At 36.9% G+C, this 19,641-nt stretch overlaps 2 protein-coding genes and 1 long non-coding RNA gene across 5 annotated transcripts in view; 2 read left to right on the top strand and 1 right to left on the bottom strand.

The window, feature by feature from the left end:
* The window catches only part of atm (ATM serine/threonine kinase), an 87,508-nt gene extending 85,499 nt beyond the window's left edge, over nt 1-2,009 (bottom strand). Inside the window, exons 1-3 of one of the 3 annotated variants that reach the window (XM_056241629.1) lie at nt 1,891-2,009; nt 1,600-1,761; nt 3-124 (exon numbers count right to left, since the gene is read on the bottom strand). In XM_056241629.1, coding sequence (XP_056097604.1) covers nt 3-124; nt 1,600-1,671 — 194 coding nt within the window. In that variant the 5' untranslated portion in view covers nt 1,672-1,761; nt 1,891-2,009. Of the gene's footprint in view, nt 1-2; nt 125-1,599 lie in introns of all 3 variants that reach the window. The other 2 variants (XM_056241628.1, XM_056241630.1) reach the window with 2 other exon arrangements.
* LOC130076525 (uncharacterized) overlaps nt 1-19,641 on the top strand; it is a 130,046-nt gene that overhangs the window by 37,767 nt on the left and 72,638 nt on the right. The gene's annotated exons all lie outside the window — the stretch shown is intronic.
* On the top strand, nt 7,649-17,897 carry nop53 (NOP53 ribosome biogenesis factor). Its single transcript, XM_056241633.1, has 12 exons — nt 7,649-7,876; nt 8,506-8,582; nt 8,673-8,760; nt 9,312-9,520; nt 9,599-9,654; nt 11,063-11,158; nt 11,251-11,349; nt 15,245-15,406; nt 15,492-15,667; nt 17,369-17,435; nt 17,522-17,598; nt 17,750-17,897. Exons 1-12 carry the CDS (start codon nt 7,671-7,673, stop codon nt 17,808-17,810), a joined length of 1,374 nt encoding a protein of 457 aa, XP_056097608.1. The 5' UTR covers nt 7,649-7,670; the 3' UTR covers nt 17,811-17,897.

Here is a 19,641-nt window from a genome sequence, read left to right as displayed (position 1 = left end):
ACCGGAAAACAGCATCCCAGGTGAGCTGCTTGGAGCCTTTGGAGACTTTGCATCCCGACGTACGATCGAGTTCCTCCACTGTGTCTGGCGAACGGATGAGTCTCCTGAAGCGATCCACCTCTTTCTGAAACAAAAATTAAATAAATCAGTCAAGTTTTATTTATACATCAATTTATAACTGAATGTTTCAAAGCAACCTCACAGTCTGAATTTGCAAAATTCGTCTATATTTAAATGACTTGATTTAAACAGTTTCTGGTCCCCATTGACTTTCATAGTAGAAAATAAAAATACTATGGAAGTCAATGGGGTCCAAAATATCCTATTTTGTGTTCAGCAGAGGAAAGAAACTCATACAGGTTTGGAACAACTTGAGGGCGAGTAAATCATTTTTGGGTGAACTATCCCTTGTTTTGAAAACACCTGTATGATAAACGTGACGTTTCAGGAGCGGGCTTCAAGTCAAAATGACAATGCAATGCAAATAGTCTCAAGAAAATTGTTTGTATTTTTTTTTTTTACTTGACGGTTACACCACTTGACTAATTTACAGTATGTCTATTCACTGAAAATCAGGATATATTTTTAAATTGATTAAACATTGTTCTACATTGCCAAAACAGGCAATGTGTCCAAAGACATTAGTGATCGACCGATAGCCGGTGTTACCGATATTTTCCCTGATATTTAAGCATATTTCCATAATCGGAGAAAAGAGAAAATAACTTGCCACCCTTAATTAGTACATTTTATTTAACTTAAAAGCCATTAATGCACAAATGAGATATGTTGCATGAGTGTTATGCAGTTTAAACTTGGTGCAAAAAAAATAGAGTCACGTAATCCATCAAATCCTGTCCCAATTAAGTTTTTATTAAGAGCCTCTTTAGTGACAGACAGTGCTCTTTATTTTTTGATGTAGAAATGTGTTTTGCGATGTATGTACAGAGGTAGAACATCACAGAATTTACAGTATATAAAAGAAGTTTTAAAACAGTTTTGTTCAGTTCTGTTATAACTGTCAAAACAAATATAATATCGGTTCTGTAAATCAGTTATCGGGCATATAAACATGCAAATAATCAGAATCGGTATTGGTTATTAAAAAAAGTCAATATCAGTCGATCTCTAATAGACATCAAATGTTATTATATGATAGAGCACCACACTATCAGATAACTATAATACTATATAGATAATTTTCAACGTAAAAATGTAGGGTAAATTACAGCATTCGGAGATATGTCCACTAAATATAGAAAAACATACACTGAAAACATTACCAAGTTACATCTAAATTTCTATATAGGTATCATTGTCAAATATTGATAATCCATATCATCCAGGGTTTCTGAAAGTACCTCGTATGTTGTTTTTATAACATGGACGGGTAATTCATTAATATCTTACAATGATTACTCAATTTAAATCTCGTTCCTCAATTCATATTTAGAAACTGAATTTAAAAGCCATTCTCAATTTAACGCTGATGTTTTATTGGCTGAAAATAAAAATGATTTGGCATGTCTGAAGTTGAGGTGAATGTCAGCCCTCATGGTCATTGACTTATTCATAAGAAAAGAGATGTTTCACACACACCTTCCTCTCTGTGGCTTTCTCATTCTCCAGTCCTCGACAGCACACCAGCAGCTCGTGCAGAGCCAGACTCATTGTGTTTCAGAGGAAAGGCATCGGTTGTGTTGTGTTTTGGAGTGTGTACAGTGTGACAAGTGTCTATTTAACTTTACATCTTGCTGATATCTGCTCACGAGAGCGTCATCACATCACTAATAACCCGGCACACAGATTTAATCTATTCAATACAAGTAGAATAGCACTAAGCCTTCTCTGTTATATGTCTGCTTACAGTGCTTTATTTATCATACATACGCTTCTTCTTCAACTTTCTTTTCCCCTGTTTTCCATGCGTCTCTCACACAACATCAGTACCGCCTTCAGCTCTTCTTCATCTTCACTCACGACGCCCGAGCTTCATTACTGCCATCTTTAGGGCTGGAGAAGTGCTAGCTCGTGAATCTTCTAGTCATTGATTATTATATTGATCATCTATAAACCGTGTTCCGGGGGCGGGGCTTATGTTTAATCACATCGCGCTGACGTTTGAGACTTTTAGAGCTAGGCTAACTGTACAATGCTCATCCTTCTGTACATAAAAAGAATTGTGGGCTCAATGCAAACCACATTTTTCACATTTTAAAAATTACTTAAAATTATATGTAACGTTAAATCTTTTGGAACAAAAAAAAAAGCGTTGAAAACGTGATGCTTTGAAAGCACTGGATTTTTATGTTAAAAATGTCATTTCCTGGCAGCTAATGTTAATGTCATATTGTTAATATGTAATACCTCTTGTTCTCATGGTATTGAATTAATAAAAAATAAAACAATACTCATACTTCATTTATTTTGGCACTGCCCTTATCTGTATATCTATTTATTTGTTTGTTTGTTTGTTTGTTTGTTTATTTTGGCAAAATTTACTTGATTTCATTGTTGGAAATGTTTACATTACTGTGAAAAGATGTTACTGGTATTATTGTAAACTCCAAAGATAAAAAACCCTGCACTTACTTATTTTTTTATGGCTAAATTTCACATTCATAAATGTATATTTTCAGGGGGGGGGGGGGGGGGGGGACATGTTTTATTGCATTTAAAAATGAAGTGAAGCATTATATTAATGAGTCATTAATGAGTCAATATTGCCCTTGAAGAAATAATAAGCTATTAGAATTTCACAAACACTTTTTAAAGTATTCCTATAATACTGTTACCTCCCCTAGCATTTGAAATGTATTTTATTTGTATTGTTTGTTTTTATATGTCTTCAATAAAAATAAAAAAACATAATTTAAAAACAAAACACAAACAATGCTCATCCTTTATAGAAAATGCTAAGGCCTATAATAAAGTATGGAGTCATTTACTGTCTGGCTGTAGTTTAGAAATGGTAAATATAAAATTGACAGTATGAAACAAATAAATGAATAATGTGCATTTAACTTCGTGAAATACCATGAATACAGTAAAATACAGTTTTTATATAAATTGGACTAAATTTAACTTTAATTTTTAAATACGGAAATTAAGATATTCCATGCCAATATAAGGGAAGAAAAGGACTACAGAATAATATTCTCTAATAGGAAATGACCATTTATTCATCAAATTTCCATAAGAAAGAAACTGAGCTGACTGATCTAAAAGGTCAGAGCGAAAGTAAATTCCTTTATCCATCCAACTCTGTAAATAAAGAGATTTCCGGTTTTCCTGTAATATAAGCATTATTCCACAAGATTACTTTATGTGGGGAAAAGTTATTCATACTGTTATACGTTCAGATACACGTGCTGATCGCAGGGGTTTCGTGTCAGATTACATTCATACTGTTATAAATGTCATAACTTCAGATACGTGTCCGTGATCGCAGATGTTCAGTGTTGTTCACAATATACTATTCAGTTACGGAATGACCATTTCACTTCAGCTCAAAGTCTACACATCAATTCTATCAGAACCGGAAAGAGATTTCCGGTTTTCCTGTAATATAAGCATTATTCCACAAGATTACTTTATGTGGGGAAAAGTTATTCATACTGTTATACGTTCAGATACACGTGCTGATCGCAGGGGTTTCGTGTCAGATTACATTCATACTGTTATAAATGTCATAACTTCAGATACGTGTCCGTGATCGCAGATGTTCAGTGTTGTTCACAATATACTATTCAGTTACGGAATGACCATTTCACTTCAGCTCAAAGTCTACACATCAATTCTATCATGTGTCCTATCACACAAGACAAATCTGCCGTTTAACCCGCTTTTATTCATCTCAGAATTTGTTCCACTGCTCGTCTCTAAAAAACCCTCACAATTATCCATAATTTCACACTCAATTTTATTTACACAAAAAGAACATGAGTCATGACATGAAGATGATGCTTGAAGAACCGGTTGAATCAGGGCTTGCAGATTCTCATGTACAATCTCCAAAGCCATCACTTTTCTGAAGAGGAATGTCACTCAGAGAAAGAGAGACAGATGAATCAAGATGAATTAATACAAATGTTTGTCGTTCCAAGCCCTATCGACTTTCATTCATCTTCAGAACACGAACACAAAAGATATGTTTAATGAAATCTGAGGGCTTTGTCCCTCCATTGACAGAATACCATGTTCAAGGCCCTAGCTAAAGACTTCATTAATGTAACCCATGTGACTACAGTGATTTAACCTGCACACAAAAAAAAACATAATTTACCATTTTATTTACAGAATATTAATCTCCAACACAGGAAGAGCATCACAACACATACATAATATTTTGTAAGAACAACACATGCTTGTTGCGTTGATGCAAGAGCAGACGTTGTTGCGTGAACATGTGTTAGAGATGAATAATTTGTAAGAAAAAAATGGTAATCAATGGAACATAAATATTTCAGAAGGAGAAAACCATGCAGTAAATATATGGACTGTTAAATTAAAATGTGCCAGATGCACGCTTGTGTCTTTCCAGAAGATGATTCAGTTCCTGTGATGTACTCTTCTGATGATCTACATATTTTGAAGGTTGATGGGAGCCAGTCTGATGGAAACACAGTTTATTGATTTGAAGAGGCTCTTCTCTCGCTCCTCATCATTCTGGCTCTCTGGCTCTCGGCATTCTCCTGACTCAGTTTAACACCAGGGACAGCAATGCTTGGGCGAGCTATAAGGAACAACTATGTGTGGCAGACCTCAAGTTCATCTCTTCATCCAGGACAGCGAGGAAAATATCATACAAATCCAATGACTTGGGGCCAAAACATCTCAGTTTGGAAAAGGGACAACATTTTCAGAAGTACAGAAGAACCTTTGATCTTCACTAATGTCCACTTTGTTCATCATTTTTGCTCAGTGTGTTTAAATCAGCTGGTGTTTCGGTGAAAGGAAGAAAAAAACACATATTGGCACCCTTGGTAAGTATGAAAAAAACCTGACTGTGAACCTTTTTTTTTATTATCAATTTCCCCTCTTAATGTTTCATTCAAAATATTCACAAAAATCTGATTTATTTAAAGTCAAAGAGTTGAAAGAAGAAAAGAAAAAACATTCCACCTATATTTACCTTCTCCAGTTTATGTTAGGGTTAAAACCAGAGCACCTAAACTTATGTGGCAGAACTACATCTAACGTAATCAGAATTTATTTCTAGCCTTTATTTTCTTTAATAGTAGAATGATATGCACCACCATTTTGGGTAAAACATTGACTTTCATTATTATACACTAAAGTAAAAGTTAATCCTTCTTTCTGTTGTGTAGCCTATAATACAAACATTTAAAGAAAAAGAAAAAAAAGAAAGAAAAAATGACCACAGAACATTATTCCTTCACTCACGTAAGTACAGATACTCATGTTTGAAAAGACTCAAGTTTATAATGTAAAGAAGTATGGGCTCTGAGTCTGACTTAAGTAAAAAGTAGTCATTACTACTCGTTTTAGTGTCACGCTGGTAACTGGACCTCACATCAATGATCACATCATTATATATTCCCAGCATGCATTGCAGCAGTAAGCATGTCACCGTTTTTGAGATTCATACGCTGATTCTTGATGTCTGTGTTACAGTTTTAAAAAGTACTACACTAGTGTTGAATCAGTGTTTGTAATTCGATAATTTAAATGCACTTAATGGGTTAATTCACCCAAAAATTAGCCCGTGATTTTCACACCCTCCTCAACTCATCCTTGGTGTAGGACATTCTTCTTTCAGACGAATACAATCGGCGTTATATTAAAATATGCCCGGGCTCTTCCAAGCTTTATAATGGCAGTGAATGCATAAATCCACAAAAGTCCTCCACACGGAGATAAAGGCCTTCTGAAGTGAAGCGCATCGCTTCAAGAAAAATATCCATATTTAAGACTTTATCGACTAAAATAACTAGCTTCCGGCAGACGGCCTACGCAAGAGTAACTCGTGATGCTTGTATGACTTAGGATCGAGGAGTATACAGGGCTGGGCAACAAGCCAAGCTCCTCCCACATCTCTCTTTAAAGTTCTCGTTTTAATCTTCTAATTCGTGACTGGTGTTTTGTTTTGCTTTATCCGTTCGTCATTACGTTGTGCGTCGGGTCAAGGGTCACTCTTCCACCGTAAATCGATGTGTACGGTCGTCTGTCAGAAGCTTGTTATTTTAGTTGATAAAGTTTTAAATATGGATATTTTTCTTACATTAACACATCGCATCACTTCAGAAGGCCTTCATTAACCCCTGTAAACGTGTGGAGCACTTTTATCATGGATGGACTTGTACATTCACTGCCATTATACAGCCAGGGCATTTATTAATATAACTCCGATTGTATTCGTCTGAAAGAAGAATGTCATATACACCTAGGATGGCTTGAGGTGATTTGATTTTTGGGTGAACAATCCCTATAGTTCCTATAATAATCTAACACTTTCAATCAGTGATAAACTTTGGGATGAGATCTGTGACTTAGATTTATGATGGTTATAACATCATCAACAAACACCCAACAAATCACACATACTTTCTCTTGGCATTTTGTCTTAAAAAACACACAGTCACAGCAGCCGAACAGGCTGACAACAACTAATGTTGAAGAGTCGAGAGCCTAACTAAAGCAAACACCGATCACCATAATGGAAACTACAAACTTTATTATTTTCAATAAATCATCAACATCTAAACCTCTGTTGATTCTCAATAAGAACTTTTGTAGATGTTTGACAGAAATAAAGTCAAACTGTTTAGTAATAAGTGAAGCTGGTAATGCTGTTTAACCCTCCTCTGCTGAGATTTGTTAGTGTTTAATGTTCTGTTGTTGGGATTTAAAGGGTTTCTGTTGTCTGAGTTTTGTGGGTCACCATTGTGATGAAGAGCAGAGCATGTGCTTCAGTCCAGAAGAAGATCAAAAAACTTTGAGAATATGTTGCGTTTTGTTTTATTTATAAGGCATAACTGTATTTATTCTTTTTCAGGTAAGTTTTCAACATGCACAAAGTATTTGCAGTTTAATAAAGAGAAATAAATGCAGTTTATCACTGTCCTGACATTTTTTGTGTCTGTCTTTGTATTAACAACTTACAACTTAGAGTCAAATGTTTCCCACATTTGTTCTAAGTAAACTCAACTAATTAGGCTACATTTTCGTGTAAATAGGCCTATATTGTAAATATATTTTTCAAAATATGAAAAGTGGCAATTCATTATTCAATATATTGTAATATATTATTTCATGTATTGGTCATTATATTTTCACCATATCTAATATATTGATCATAAATATATGGAAATATATTTTCGTCCCGCAAGGGTTATTCCACCATATTTCGCAATGCACTTTCTCCCATTCTGTATATAAAGTCTTTGGCGATGGCTACATTAGAATAGACCAAACACAGACATTTGAAATTAAACAGTAAGGATTTTTAAATCATTTTATAGGAAATTTTAAGGCAAATCAACATTTATATCTGAGATATTACCACCCAAGGGATAGGGGCCACATTTTGGATTTCCCGCCCCTCTTTGTTGAGCTCACGTGACCTAATTAAATATTCACGAGTCGAGTCCACAAACGTATAGGCTCCTCCCTCATTCCCCCTCCTCCTCCTTCTTCTTCTAACCATCATGGCGGCCGCCAGGAAGCACAAGCGCATGGCGGCGTCTCAACCCGGGTTTCTGTCTTTTAACTCGGGTCTGGATGGAAACACTTCGGATATTAAACGGCGAAAACGCGTGAACAAAAATAAGAAAAAGAACTGGAACAAATACAGTGATATCCAGGATGTGGAGGAGTTTCTGGACGACGTGCGGCTTCAGGAGAAAGCAGCTGGGTAAGTCATGGGTAAATATGGGTTATTATCATCATTAAAGTTTAACATTGATGGAAGTGATTAGACTTCTATATTTATATCTATAGCCTGCTTTATTCCAGTAGAATATAAAACATTATTGTAGGTTATGTGTGACTGAGTGCGTTATGAAGAGTTGAAAAGTGTCACGTGGCTGTTTTTATGTAATGCGTAAGTTAACCATTGAGTCATTAAGTTTATGTTGTATTATTGATAAATGCTCATGTCCTTGGATGTTTGCATTCGCATTTTTATATATTCGCGTAATTTAAAATGCATGCACTATCCTGTGTATATTTTGCTGCATATTATGTCTAGTTGATTTGTTTTGTGTATTTTTTTTCGTCACTTAAAGTCACCCTTCTGTGTAATTAACCAGTCTAACTTATTAATAATTTTTATTTATTTTGATGCTGTTGTTTTGATTTCCACTTACTGTTGCATGGCTGATTGTTTGTCTTCATCATTTTGTATGTTAAAAAGATGAGAGAGAAAAAAAAGTGATGATAAAATATATATTGTCTTCTAACACAACCTTTCAGTTAACCGGATACAGGAGATTCTGAACAAACACTGATTTGTTAATATTCATTTCCTTTCTTCATTCATAGGGGGTTGATAGCTGAAAAACCCGATGCCAGTCTCTTCTTTGTGGACATTGGTGAAAAAGACAAAGAAACTCAACCACGTAAGTTTAAAAAGATCCTCTCTTTATATAGCCTACTATGTCATTGTTTTTGCTCCCTGCCCAATCCATAACTGTTCTTCTTGTTATTAGAGACGACAGTTAGGAAAGGTAAACGCTCCAAACCTCTGCGGATAGATCTCATTCTTCAGCCGGATTCCCGCGTACCTGCCCCCAAAAAGTGAGTACAGTACGACTGTAAAATGAACTTTCAAAATGACCCGTGATCTGCATCCTCTTCTGCCCGCTGATGATCTCATCCTTGCGCTCCCAGTATTTCTTTGGGAATGTGAAGATAACACAGTGGAGCTTGGAGGGCTGTTGTGTGAACAGCCGTCCAGGATCTGAGGGCATATTGTCAGGATTCAGTTATTAAACTGTCTTGCAATATCTTCGAGATGGATGATAATATAGTTTAGATTTTTGCAATTCATTTAAACAACCATGCAGTTGAGATTTTCTATGTAGTATATATATCAGATTATGTGAGTGTGTGTGGAGAAACTTGGACATATTTATATATCCAGCTTTATAGAGCTGTGTGATTTTAATATATATTTTGGGTTTTGTGACGATATAAACAATCCCACTATATAGCAAATCTCTGCTTCATGATTAAGTATTAAGGAAAATGCATCATAAAATCCATCTATAATATAAGGTTAATCTGATCGTCTCCAAACCATTTATCCCCAATTTTACATGAGCCTGATTCTCCTGATGTTCTTTCAGTGTCTTGGCGTTCCAGCAGCCCAATGGTAAAAAGCAGCGGCGCATGGCAGAGAAAGCGGCGAGGTTGGCGGCCATGGGAGTGTTGCCTCGAAGAGAAAAGCTTCTTCAACTCCGAAGAGCTGCCGCTGCCTCTGGGCTGCCCGTTAAACAAACTCCAGTGGCCAATAACAACCCAGCGAGAGCGTTTTATGACCTGTGGAGTGCAGGCCGTGAGTATCTTCACACTCTCTGATATGTCAGTAATGTAAACAAGTGGCGTAATGTTGATCAATGTCTTTGTCCAACAGCGCCGGAGACGGCCGATCCCTTCTACCTTGAACAAACTAAACAAAAGCTTGTCAAGGTGAGACTGAGCAGTGTGTTCTTTTGTTTTGATCATTATCTTTAGAGAAGTATTCACAGTCATTTGGACAATGGATGTAGCTAGTGGTCGGCCAAAATTATATAAGATATAATTATTGGTTTTTCAGTTTGACCGATAAATGTTGTAAAAGTGGAACTTTTATTTTGACAACGCTGAGAACTTCAGACGCACAAGGAGCTCCTATATAAAATAAAAATACCATAGACCATTTTGGTGTTTGTAAACAGTGATGACAATAGCAGTCTATGGAAGCCATGTAAAAAATAAATAAATAAAAAAGGTATTTGTGAGTTTATATCCAATCTTCTTAGATCTTCCCTTTTTTTCCCCCTCAGAATTGCGAGTTTATATCTCAATTCAGAGAAAGAAAAGTCAGAATTGCAGTATATAAACTCTCAAAATTGTGCGTTATAAACTCCAAATTTGGAGATATGAACTTGCAATTGGGAAGAAAAAACAGTCCGATAACATTTAATCCCTTTTTTTCTCACAATTCTATGTAAATGTTATAGGTTTAAATATTATATCATGCCCTCTATGAACTGCATATGTGAATATTATGTAGATCTATTATAGGGTAATTCGTCACAGGTTTCATCAGTCCTGTCTTTAAAGCTAAACGCAGACGTTTCTGGTTACAAAGTGCATCTTCAACGTTAGCAAAGTCCCTTTCAAGGAAAGTGTTCACTCAGCGGTCATATTTGCTACTTCGACATCCAAGACCCAATTCTGTCTACTTGAATGGAGGAATTTCAAAAACTGCCCACTGAACTGGCAATTAAATAACATTAACTAGCGGAAGCTGCAGTGACGCGAAGACTTTATCAATCAGTGACTGGCTCTTATTTAGAAGACGGGACTTGTTCCCACATATTGTGCGTAGCACTTCCTCCCATTCATAAGTAATGTGAGTGCGAGTCTTTATACATCTAAAGTCTTTGTATGTCAGAATCATTCAGAATGCAAACAAAGATGGTCTTCATTTTTCACAGAACATATCAGAGGCACAAGACATGTTTTCCCCCATTATTCTGTAGGTCTCGTCCATTTTCCTCCATTTGTTACCACTATTTTTCTGACATAACTGTGACATCTACTCCTAAGTGGTCTATAGATTAGCAGCTTTTTGATTCTGTTATCGGTTAAAGAAATTTATTTTTCTTATTTTACTCATTGAAGTATTAAATATGATGTAAAATATAATTTCAGCATTTATTATGCATGTTATTTTCTATCTTTAAATTAAATGGTGTGATTGTCATAAATATTGGCTTTATATCCACCATCAGCCACTCTGTTCTCTCGGGTATCATCAATCGAAACATCCACATGTGTAAGGTTTAGCTGTTGTGTTCATGTGCTGAATTTGTTCATGTTCCTCTTTAAGAGACCAGACAGGCTGAATGAGAAACCTTCAGTTCTTCCTGCAATTGAGGTCGTCGGTCCTGGAGGCTCATACAACCCAGACTTCTTTTCTCACCAGGTATAATGCCGCCTGTTTCTTCTACACACAGCTCTTTACATCCGAAAACATTCATCTGCAAAGAGTTTTACGTTGCGTGTGTGTTTTTCTAGGACCTGCTTCGTGAAGCCCATGAGGTGGAGGTCAAGAAGCTGAAAGCAGAGGAAAGGTTGGCACGTCAGCTGGCTGTGAAAGAGGACATCGCCAATGAGGTACAACCTTATGCTAACAACATAACTCAGGGGTTCCCAGACTGGGGTACGTGAGGTGGCAGTCAGACGTTTTGCCGTTCATTTACAGGGATGCTAACAGCGCGCTTTTCGGCGCCTCCTGCTTTTTTCATGTCAGTTTGGGTGACTTCTGTGAATTGTGCAGATCCGAAGAGTTTTTTCAGTAATTCTAAATTGCCTCCACCAAACAAGTAAATAGGAAATAAGCAAATCAGAACACAGTGCGCCAAAACAGCAGTAGGAGCGCAAGCTTGAACCACTAGTGTTTCTTCTTGCTGCGTATCTTTTACTGGGGTCTCCAACACATCGATCGCGAGCTACCCGTCGCTCATGGCCTGATTGGAGGTAGCTCGTCAAGGGGCCGTTCACATGTCGTGTGTTATGCGCGCTCAAGTTCGTTATTTCAAATGTAGGCGTGCTCATCATTGAAGCGACGTGCTCTTTTTATCCAGGCGGAGCGGGATGAAAACACCTCAGCTTTTCAGAATGCCGCAAGCGCACCGCAGGTCATGTGACATGAACCAACCAATCAGCTTCACCCTTTCCGTAACAACGCTGAAAGCTCAGTCAACATGAAGGATGGGGGTGCACCAAACACTACGGGTGTTTTTCTCTTCTCCGTAAATAAATCTTGTAGCAGAGCTACGGCAAGCGTTTTTCGGTGGTGGAAATCCATTAACTACTAAATCTTCTTTGTCGTTGTTGTGGAGAGCGCAGTGCATGGTTGCTTAGCAACGACAGACGCCACGGGAAAATCGGACCTAATTTTACTATTAATAATAAAAGATAAGCTAATGTGCTTTGTAAATGTCAGTAATTTATCTTTTTTGACTTGTTCTTTTTATAAAAATGATTTAAATGCTGAAATATGTGAGGTTTATCTTTTTATAAAACCTTTTTTCTAGTCAATTTTCATTTTACCCTGTGCCTATAGGGGTGGGCTGGGGATGGCAGGGGTTGGTGGCAATGCAAGTTCTGGTATCTGGATATTTGCCGCGGGGCGGGCGAGGGCTTCGATTACACCTCTCTTTTTTGATCATACATGTGTTTGCATCCCTGCATTTAATTCTACCCCACCTTAAAGGCACAATATGTATGATTGATTTTTGCATTAAAATATTGGTCAGTTTATTTTAACCTCTTAACCTTCTCCAGAGCGTCGGCGCACTGAAGCGTTTTTTTATTTATTTAGTTCAAATATACTATCAGATTTAATGTTATACCTTGACAAACTATACATCATTAAAAAGATATAAGACTCAAGATTCAGTATTTGACCACTATTGTATTCTGAGAAACTTATAGTGACAGTTATGTCTTAATTTGTGTCAGGAGTTATGAAATGAAAAAAACGAGTCGATACCTTTAATATGAATTATGAGCGTCAGCTGGTCCATTCATAAAAAACACTCCGTGCTGTCCTCATGATAGCGATTCACAAAACAACGTCCCTGAGGGCTTTTAGCTCAACAATGTGCAGATGTGGAGAAATATTGATATATTCTCATAGATTCACATCATATTTCTATAGACAGGAATAATATTTATTGAATTTATACCCAAATGCGTCGATGTAATCATAATGATCGCTTCTTCCTGAGATGTGCTGTGTTTTCCATTCATACCAATAGCATGGGGGCGCTATTATGTCCAATAAAATTCCATATATGGATCATGAAGAAGACCCATAGTCATGTGACATTCCAGGACGTCACTGAGTGATACAGAAAGTACAGAGATCGCTGTAACATGCAGATAAAGATGTTTTGAAGACAATAAACATGATTGCAATGATATTTGAGTTACCTGTGTTCTTCAAGCCATGCCAGGTATTTCATAATAATAGATTATATTTATAATGTAATGCTAATCGATATAGATTTCATCATTGTTCAGAACACTAAATAATACATTTTCTGTCTGATTTTTTTTTTTATCTGAAGCCAAGTTAGATCACAGAAGATTATTTAAAACACTAGACTTGCGTTATATAGTGAGTTTGGAGCGCAAACATAGTTTTAATCTCATAAATGGTCGTGTATTGATGGTGTGCTAAGCTAACATGCTAGCGAGCCCAGGCGCACCTGCCACGAGCAGTTATTGTTTTATGATTTTTTTCTAAATAGGAATGCTTACTGAAATGTTTCAGTGCATTTGATACCAGTTTCAAATATTTAGTGAGAACTTTGATAAAAGAAATTAGGGTTTGAAACCCTATGAATAGCTTGTGAATAGCCAGTCGTTAGTAGCTATAATGCAGACAAAAGAAATGCATATTTAGAGCCATAATAACCAGTCTGGAGAGGTGTAAATGTGTGCAGGGGAGACTGAGACTGAATGGGGCACCACAAAACAATAGAGACAATAGACTGAATAGATGACTCAGAAGATGACTAAACATCAGTTTGCTAATAGAGTCTAATCAAAATAAAGTAATTTGACATGATCTTGAAAAACATTTAACTAAATACAGAGCTTTATACTTATCATTTTCAGATTTTAAATATAAAATGGTCAGACATGTGGCTTTAGCTGCAGTGCATTTCTAGATTGCTCCAGGGCCAACTTCAATTTTATTTTCATGAAGATGTTTCATAAAAATAAATTTCTAATAACTTTACAAAACTTTGAAGCTATTTAAAATTGTTTTTTTCATTATGACAATAATTAATTCTACATTTACAATAAACAACCAAGTGTCAGCTTTTAAATGAGATCATACTTGTGCTTTTAGTGCAAAGGGTTCATGAACTGTATCTGTTTTAGTTTGGGTATGTCATTTCTGGGGATTTTTCAATAGTGGGCTTGAAGCTTAACAGGTTAAGATGTCTGTGTTGGTGTAATTATACATTTAAATATTGAGTAATAATAAGTAACTACATGCTCTTACTATAGGGGTAGGATTAGGATGTTGTTCAGGGTTAGTTGTAGTAATTACTATAAATTGTGCTTAAAGCTGCAGTCCGTAGCTTTTCCTCTTTGTCGCCATCTCTCTGTTCGAAATCTGTAACTGCAGTGATTCGCGGAATTAGCATCTTTACGTGGGTTGTAAATCGGCATGAAACAGCGCGGATGAACACAGTGCTTTGAGGCGAGTGCTGCTGTTAGTCACCGCGCTGTGTGGATACTGGCATACAGAATCACAGATTCACTTTTTGAAAGTTTGACCAACATAAGAATTTTCATAAGAAAATGTCTTCTGAACAAGTAAGTAACATCCATTTTTGTTCTGACCAACTAAGGGGGAAAAAGCATTCGACACGATAAGCTTCGTTAGATTTAATCAACGCGATTTACAGCAACCGTGCAAATTATAGCCTACTTTGTTCTCAAATTGTTCATGTTAACAACATCAGCATTGGGTGACTAATGTTAAATTTAATGTGTTTTATGGTTACCTGTGTAGTACCTGTCCAGAATTCATATTCTCCATAATAGCAAAACGAGAAAGGCACAACAAAGGAAACTCCATAACTGTGTGAATTAAGAAAAGTTGAAGTTCCAGTGAAGTACCACTGGAATTAAAATCATTATTACAAGCTAACCGTTTTGAATCTGGCTATGGCAAGCAGAGAGTTTTGACCACTGGCAGAATAAGTTTTTTTTTATATAATTGTTTTGGATTATTTTTAACTTAAAAAAGCTATGGACTGCAGCTTTAATTACATGCATGTAACATATGTAAAGAAGACACTGTGTTTAGGGTTTTTTGGATATTTTGAATTATTTTTTTATATATATATATTTTTAAATGGTAAGCATTATACAGCGCTGCTGTGCGGATCTTAGGTAAGCTGGCGCTCTGTTTCCACTCCAGGTTCAGATGGGAATGTGTCCACATGCTGTTCTAAATATAGATGTGTTTGTGTTTCTGCAGGAGAGCAGCTTTAAAGAGCAGGTGGAGGGATTGATCGAAGAAGGGGATGCTGAACCGGAAGAGCCAGAAGGGGGCAGCGAAGACACAGTCATCGGGCCGACCGCAACGCAGGAGAAGAAAACTGAGAAACAGAGGAGGAAAGAGAAGGCCCAAAGGATCAAGGTAAGGAAGCAGAATGGATTTGCCTCTTGTCCAAGTTGGGGATGAATCTCTTGATTCACATTCAAACCTTTAATTTATCAAACAGGAGTTGCGGAGGAAGGCCGAGCGTCAGATGATTGACAGGCAGCAGCAATTGTTCCAACTGCGATCCATCCGTGCCAACCTGAAGACGCAGGAGCAGAGGACCAAACAGAGGCAGGCTCAGCGGAGGGCCAATCAGGAGGCGCAGAAGAGCATGCCTCGCAGACTCGGCAGACTCAAGTGCGTTCACTTTCTGGCTTTTGTTCTCCAGCTGTGTCTGACATGACATCATGATGGGAAAAGAGTGATTCAAAAATCAGTGGCAATATCTTGAAATAGGAAATGCTTGTTAATAACTTCACACACCAGTTTGAGTTTGGTGCCTAATTACATAGGCCTTCATGAGTGGTCTTGGTTTAGGCAACGCTATTACACACAGCTATGTTATAATATTATTAGACCAATTCAGTTCATTTGAGAATCTATGAGTTTCAACAAAGTTCTTCAACCCTTCTCCTGGAGACCCACTGCCCTGCAAAGTTTATATCCAACCTGCCTCAGCTCTTGAATTTTCAAGCGGTCCTTAGAGTCCCCCTGTAGGCAATCATTTTATCCCTTAAAACTCATCTTTGATCACCAAAATTACATAATTTAAACGTTTTTTTTTCCTTGAAAAAAATGTATTCATGCCTTATAAAATCTTGAATGTAACTCTACACTAGAGCCCTGCGCGGGACTGTTTTCTTCATCCCGCCCGCGCCCGCCGAATTTCTGACCATTACCTCCCGCTCCCGCAACGTATGTGTTACACTCCCGCCAGCTCACGCAATATGTATGTCCAGTCCTGTCCGCACCCGCAAAACTCTGAGAATTTATTCCCGCACAATAATAGAGATGCATTGATTTTGTGTCTTCTCCCTTCCCGCAGGAAAAAACACGTATTTGTATTGCTGTTATTAAAGAGATTCATGGGGTTGTTTGTTTCGTTTCCCTGGCCTGCATGTACTCTGACGCACTGATCAGGAAGATGAATAGTAGCCTGGCTAGGCTTTTGGGGAAATCTTAAACGCTTAGGCTACCGCGTTTTTTTGTTGTTTTTTTTGCCGCCCATTCCCGCCCGCAGCAAAGTTCAAACCGCCCGCTCCTGTGAGATTTGCGTTGGGTCCCACGGGACTCAATCCCAATGCAGCCCTCTACTCTACACCCTTGCCTCATTTAGTATATGCGGTTCTATGGATATGCAAATGAGCCCCGCCTCCACTCACTCACTCAGCTCAGAGATCCACTGGTTGACGATCACACGTTGATCTGATTGGTTACAAGGTAGTTTGTGACGTCAGAAACACCAGCGATTTCAAACCGTGTTTTTGAGACTGTCTTTGGTTCACTGCAGTTTTAAGGAGAAAATACTCAGCAATGCTGTCGACTTATGAATTTGCACATGGTTTGTCTTAAAGCATATTAAAAACACCACATAGACATATAAACAACAGTAAAAGCTGGATTTTCACCACAGGGAAGTGTTTGTTTGGCTGGTTTAGGTGTGTTTGATGAGGGTTGGACCTCAAATTTGCAGGACAGTGGGTCACATGTGTTAGCATTAGGAGTGTTTTATATATATATATATATATATATATATATATATATATATATATATATATATATATAAAGGTTTTTTTTCACATTATGTTCAACAAAAGTTTTCACACATAGATTGATTAAAAAAATCAATGAGATTATCTGAACATTACGCCTCTCCAGGTGAGATTTTCTGACATGTTACTGATATTTTGTTGAAAAAGCGCATATATTGGCATCAGGGCCGTTTAAGATCGTCAAGCCCGGTTTTGGACCATGTTCATCAAAAGTGTCATGCACACAATTTAACAAAAACACAAAGGTTGATGATGTAACCTTGTTTTTTGATTGTTCCTTTGACAGGTTTCAGGCACCTGATCTCGATGTGCAGCTGAGCCATGAGCTCGCCGGGTCTCTTCGCAGTCTGAAGGTGTGTGTTTAACTGTGTCTGCGTGCATCTCTTACTCTGACATCCAGTTGCATGTTGTTTGAAATAACATGTTTCTTGTCATGCAGCCAGAGGGCAGCATCCTAAAAGATCGATTTATGAGCTTACAGAAGAGAAACCTTATTGAGCCCAGAGAAAGAGCCAAGTAAGTTCGATGTTTTACTGCTTTATTTGTATAAAATGGACGTTACGATTAGGAGTGTTAGTGTGGAACTGGAGGCTTTGTGGCAAGCTGAAGCTACAATGCTTTCTCTTTTTTTTTTCTGTCTTTTTAATCTTTCCTTTTCTCTTTTCAGGTTTAAGAGGAAGTACAAGGTGAAGTACTCGGAGAAGAGAGCGTTCAGGGAGATAGTGTGACCGCACAGTTGTTTCTCAGTCCTCCAACAAATTATTATAGTGTGCTATTCATGTTGCAAGAAGAAAATAAAGCCGTTATATTCCAACAACCTCTTGCCTCAGTGGTGTTTTTGAAAAACTCAAGTCAATTTTCTTTTGTTTTTTCTATGTGCACTGTTGCAAATCACCTTTTCAGAAAATCATCCTCTAGTGCCTCCAGTCGGCCAAAGGTGACTGTGGCCAGCGGGAAAATCCATAAGATGTGAGGATTGTGGGGGAAAAACCCCTTGACAGGAACCAGACTCAGCTGGGGGAGCCCATCCCCCCTGGAAAGACACATTACAATAAATATACTGCATATGCCTAATATTTTATAGTTCCATAGTATGTGCAATGCTAATCATATGTTCATTGAATAATTTTTGGACCTCTTATAAATCATTATTGTGTTGTAATGTGTTTTTGTTCATTGTCGTTGTAGTGAACGCGGTCAGTTAAAGCTAAACGGTACACTCATACTCGCACAGCTGCAGATTGTGGTCGTTGCTCTGGGCATTGCCTGCTAAACAGGCTAAAATTAAGGCCAGTAATGTCTCTTATTTAATATGCCAATGTAAGAATTTTTGTGACCCATTTGTGAATGAGTAAAAAAAAAAAAGTATTGAAATATGGAAGTTATGTCTCCACTGCAGCAAATCACATTGAGAGGAATTGAGAATCTCACAAATCAACGCATTCGACCTGACCTTTCATTTACATGTACATTTTTGAGACGCACTATGGTATTATGCAAACTGACAATGCTGTTATTTTCAATCTTAAAGGGATAGTTTATCCCAAAATAAAAATTCTGCCTCATGTCGTTCCAAACCTGTATGCCTTTCGCAAAAGAAGATATTTTGAAGTTGGCAATCAAACCATTTAGTTGATTATTGACTTACATTGTATGAACGGAAAAACAAACAAACTGTGTGGGTGGGTATCTCAAAATACCTTTGTTTCAGAAAAGAAAGAAGTCAAACACTTTTGGAAAGACATGATGGTGAGCAAATGATGACAGAATTTTCTGAAATGTGTTTAGATGTTATAAAGATCTTCGGAGAATGGGCATGCTTGCATACTTATGCTAATTTTAGTATAATGCTTTTTGTGCAAGGTTTCAGAATTTATAATGTCTTACATCCTTCTTTGTATTTTAAGCTGTCCTGTTGCTGCCATTGAGATAGAAAGGGCATAAAAAGTACACTTAAAAATACATTTCTTGACTCATAATTCTGTTGCAATCGAATCAAAAATGCTGAATAAATGTTAATATTGTGATAACTGTCATTGCTCACTACATTAAACAACAAAATGAGGTCATGTGACCACTACATTACACACTATACTGTAAAAAAAACTAATAGTTTTGAGTATTTTGAGGTTTTGTTTAGTATCAAGTACAGTAAGACGTGCACTTTGTATTTCATTTTTAACTAGGGCTGTATAACGATTAATCGCACCCAAAATAAAAGTTTGTTTACATAGTATGTGTGTACTGTGTATAATTATTTTGTATATATATATATATATATATATATAATTTATATTAAATATAAATATTTTATATATAAAAAACAATTCTTAAATATATACATGCCTGTGTGTATATTAATATATATATATATATACAAAATAATTATACACAGTACACACATATTATGTAAACAAACTTTTATTTTCGATGGGATTAATTGTTTCACAGCCCTATTTTTAACATAACCGCTGTCTCACTTTTGACTGAGGTGGGGAGTGTGTGTGTGTGGGGGTGTGTGTGGTGTTTCAGTCCCATTATCTTAAGCTTTAATTAAGG

The sequence above is a fragment of the Rhinichthys klamathensis genome, unplaced genomic scaffold (assembly GCF_029890125.1).
Source record: "Rhinichthys klamathensis goyatoka isolate OS25496 unplaced genomic scaffold, OSU_Roscu_1.1 h1tg000657l_1, whole genome shotgun sequence".
Taxonomy (NCBI): domain Eukaryota; kingdom Metazoa; phylum Chordata; class Actinopteri; order Cypriniformes; family Leuciscidae; genus Rhinichthys; species Rhinichthys klamathensis.
This window is presented reverse-complemented; position numbering and strand designations above follow the sequence as displayed.

Coding starts and splice junctions, on each gene's coding strand:
- nop53 (XM_056241633.1), top strand. CDS start 7,671: ATGGCGGCCGCCAGGAAGCACAAGCGCATGGCGGCGTCTCAACCCGGG. Junction 9,655..11,062: donor CTAAACAAAAGCTTGTCAAG/GTGAGACTGAGC, acceptor TTCCTCTTTAAG/AGACCAGACAGGCTGAATGA. Junction 15,407..15,491: donor AGAAGGCCCAAAGGATCAAG/GTAAGGAAGCAG, acceptor TTTATCAAACAG/GAGTTGCGGAGGAAGGCCGA.